Source organism: Henckelia pumila, chromosome 1 (assembly GCF_033568475.1).
Source record: "Henckelia pumila isolate YLH828 chromosome 1, ASM3356847v2, whole genome shotgun sequence".
NCBI classification, from domain to species: Eukaryota; Viridiplantae; Streptophyta; class Magnoliopsida; order Lamiales; family Gesneriaceae; genus Henckelia; species Henckelia pumila.
The window spans coordinates 176,951,837-176,955,832 of NC_133120.1; the positions used below are offsets into that span (position 1 = coordinate 176,951,837).

Genomic DNA, 3,996 nt, shown 5'->3' on the forward strand with positions numbered 1-3,996 from the left:
GGCATGTGACACCCAAAGCAAAAATGTCCTAGGGCGGTACATGGTCCGCAATATGGGTGGTTAATACCTGAAAGATGGAAACCCCACCAAAAAGAATGGGAGACGGGAGATATGAATGAACCGATCCCACACCGGAATGAGAGGTACAAAATATTTGATATCTACAACTCATATCAAGAAGGTGCATCTTCTTTTCGAGTGCTCATCACATAAGAACTACAAATTTATGCGTGCTTGACTTGGGGCAATTTTAGGATAGATGAGCCCCTGAAAAGTTTCTCAGGGTGCATGTGAGTGAAGACATAAGCTGAAACGGCCCTAACCTCTATACTTAAATAAATAATAAAAAAAATTACGGATTTTTAAAATTTTTTTTGCCATGACTTGTTTGAAAGTAAGAAAAACCTCCTTGTCACAGACAACAAATCTAAACAAACGCAATAAATGCGGAAAAAATATAACCACTGCGATAATCATAACTTCAAAAGTAAAAGCAACCCCACATGGTTGCGAAAAATAGCGATAACAGTTTCAAGACTTAGAAATTTAAGCACAGGGAAAAAACATCCTGGCTATTACCAAAAGTACATAAGTTTAAACTCTTTATTACAATCATAAACTAGTGCGAAAACATGAAATAGCAACGGTCGTAGAGCCTCGCTCCACCGGAGACCTCCCCTAAAGGACCCTGCCCCTCGGTCTCTACGAACTCCTCCTCACCTGACAAACAAACAAGCATAGTGAGTCTAATGACCCAACATGTATAAGCAGTGTAATACAAGGGTTTAAAATAACTGCAGTAATACTCAAAATACTATACATCATATACTTGAAACGAAAGCTGTAGAAATGCGCATGCTAAAACAAAGATAAGACAACATATAACGATGAACACACGCCAACTCACGCTAGGAAACTCTAGAACCTTCTTAACTTTATTGAAACTCATGCATGACAGGAACTGAATGCAATAAGACGAGTCAAACTGATACTGAAAGTGAAACTGTAAACTTAGATATTTGAATTGTGACCCTCTGTTTTGATCGATCAATAGCTGCAGTGCACTATGCCGGAAAGACGCCGAGATTCCTCCCAACACGACTTACCCGTTTAACTTTCATTTGGTAGGGATCCCGATATTTCTCCCGATCTCACACTACCCGTCTATTTTGGTAGGGATCCCGGGATGTCTCCCGATCTCGATCTACCCGTCTATGGCAAGTGAGTGGGGCATCCCCCACCCATCAATACCCTGTTCCGTCACAATAAAATCACTTCGTTCAAAAATATTTTTCTTTTCTTTTCCTCCTTTGACTCGACATTAAAATACTTAGCATGCATGGAAGAGACTTTCTTTGTAACCTTTTTTCTTGACCCAAGGCCAAGGCTAAAAGACACATGTATACATTTATATGAATGAATACTCAACACATAAATGTGGGTATTAAGTGAGTAAGTGGCTGCCCCTAGGTGCTAACCCATCCTTAACTCAAATTCTCACGTTCGAGGCAACAACACGAGCAATCGCACCGAAAACCTCTTAACTCTATCATCCCTTAGCCAAATTCGACACCGCTTGAACCGACACTCTCCAAACACTACAAACTAACCATATGACATGCTTTAATCCTCATTTGACAGACTACGCAACCTGAACACAAACCAAATCCGGAAAGCCCACTTTTGCCCTCAAAATTCTGCACCGACACCTTAACTTCAAAAATCCATAACTTGTTATAATCTTACCTGAAACGAGCCCATTTTATACCGACGCGACCACAACATCATGAACTTGACTAGGACTAGCCCTAACAACGCCCATACCTAATATAACGCCTCCCCTGCCCCAAACTCAGACTGCCCTGCCCAATGCCAACCTCATATTTTCACACTTCTACTTGGAGGAAACACCACCAAGCCCTACTCCCTTGCCCCCACCTACTTCCAACCGCCAAACACACTCAAAACTATCTCTTAGGACTTAGCACAAGCACCTTGGCAGCACCTTACCACACTTCAACTCCACAATTCAAAAATAAAAAGATTATGCGTCAAAAGCCTCCAATTCATGATTAATCAATCAAGGCCAATTGCCAAACAATAAATTAAACTTACATACTTCAAAAACAGCCCAAACATCATGCAAATTTTGAATTTTAGGCAAAATAACCTTCTGAAATTTTCGATGGCCATAAGATGCAACAATTGACCTCATTTTCTACACTACAACACATCATACAACCCATAAACATCAATGCACAAAGGAGTTTTCGAAAAATTTGCACCTCACACAATCTGAAAATTTCAACGCACAAACCCTAAGCCTAAAAATCATGAAAGTTTCGAATTATGCCAAGAAAACATGGAAAAATGCATAGGTAACTTGCTTGGATGCCCAAAGAAACCACTTATACTTGCCTTTTTGCCAAACTTAAAGATATGAAGATGGAAGAGAGGGGAGGGACGACCAGCAGCTTTTTTAAACCTCAAAGGTGGTCCTTCGGCGATGGAAACGATGGCAGGAGGTGCGGCGGTGGCTGGACTAGGAGGAGAGGGGTCGGCCGATTGGGTTGGAAGAAAAGAGAGTGAGGGATCGGCTAGTGAGATGAGAAAGGGTTTGGGTGGCTAGGGGGTTTCACTTGTGATTTAAATTCTAATTTTAATATGTGTATAAGTGTGTGTATGTATAGGTGTAAGTAATTAAAAGCAGGTGTGTGTGTGTGTGCTTTTAAAAGTACAACTTTATAGTACAACTCTATAGTACAACTTTTACCTACTAACTTACACTAATAAAAATTCCTAAGTTTAAAATCTCAAATTGAAAATATTAAATTAGGTTTTACTAATCCGGGTTTATGAAAATTCTAACTTTTGAAAAAGTTAAAGAATAAGCCCAAAATTGCAATACTAAGAAAAATGATTTTCTGATACTTGAAAATTCCTAACTTTGAACTCTCATCTAATTTCCTCCTATCTCTCTCCTAACTTTTAAAATAGCAAAACCCTGGAATTTACCGCCAAAATCCTCTGTTGTCATACGCCGGAACCGGAAACCACTATCTCAAAACTTCCTGTAATAAAGAACTTAAAATATTTGAGCACTTAAATTTTTAAAGGAAATTTAAGCAATTAATTCCAAGCAATTAAAAATAATAATTATTAAAAAGAGAATTTTAGGCATGAAATTTTAAATTATGAAATCTTAGGCGCTTCAATTCCTCCCTCTCTAATAAGGAATTTCGTACTCGAAATTAGAACTTACCAAATAGCTCTGGATAGCGAGTCCTAATATCTCCCTCTGTCTCCCAAGTGGCCTCTTCATCGGAATGATTCAACCATTTAACCTTGACCATTGGAATAGTCTTGTTACGGAGTCTTCTCTCCTGTCTCTCCATAATCCGGTCAGGTCTCTCTTCATAAGTCATATGAGGCGATATCTGAAGAGGCTCAAGGTTGAGCACATGAGAAGGATTCGAGATGTACTTCCTCAACATGGATACGTGAAAGACGTTGTGTACTCCAGCAAGGTTAGGCGGCAAATCCACCCTATAGGCTAATGTCCCCACTCTGTCCAGAATCTCAAAAGGTCCAACGAACCTTGGAGACAATTTTCCTTTCTTTCTGAATCTCATCACGCCTTTCAAAGGAGCTACTCGGATAAAAACATGATCACCCTCAGAGAACTCCAAGTCTCTCCTCCTATGATCGGCGTAACTCTTCTTCCTGCTCTGCGCAGTCCTCATCCTATCACGGATCTTGGCTACAACTTTAGCAGTCTGCTAAACAATCTTGGGTCCCAACTCCGACCTCTCACCGATCTCGGTCCATAATACCGGTGATCTACAAGGCCTCCCATAAAGTGCCTCATAAGGCGCCATACCAATGGTGGCCTGATAGTTTTTTTTATATGCAAATTCCACCAATGGTAACCTCGACTCCCAAATATCATGAAAGTCAATAGCGCAAGCTCTCAGAAGATCCTCTAGAATCTGAATC

The 3,996-nt window shown here is 40.1% G+C and overlaps 1 protein-coding gene across 1 annotated transcript; it reads right to left on the reverse strand.

The window, feature by feature from the left end:
- Window positions 1–619: 619 nt before the first annotated feature.
- LOC140874515 (uncharacterized) lies at window positions 620–3,743 on the reverse strand. The gene is made up of 2 exons (XM_073277807.1): window positions 3,263–3,743; window positions 620–720 (listed from the first exon to the last, which is right to left on the reverse strand). Exons 1-2 carry the CDS (start codon window positions 3,741–3,743, stop codon window positions 620–622), a joined length of 582 nt encoding a protein of 193 aa, XP_073133908.1.
- Between the last annotated feature and the right edge of the window lie 253 nt (window positions 3,744–3,996).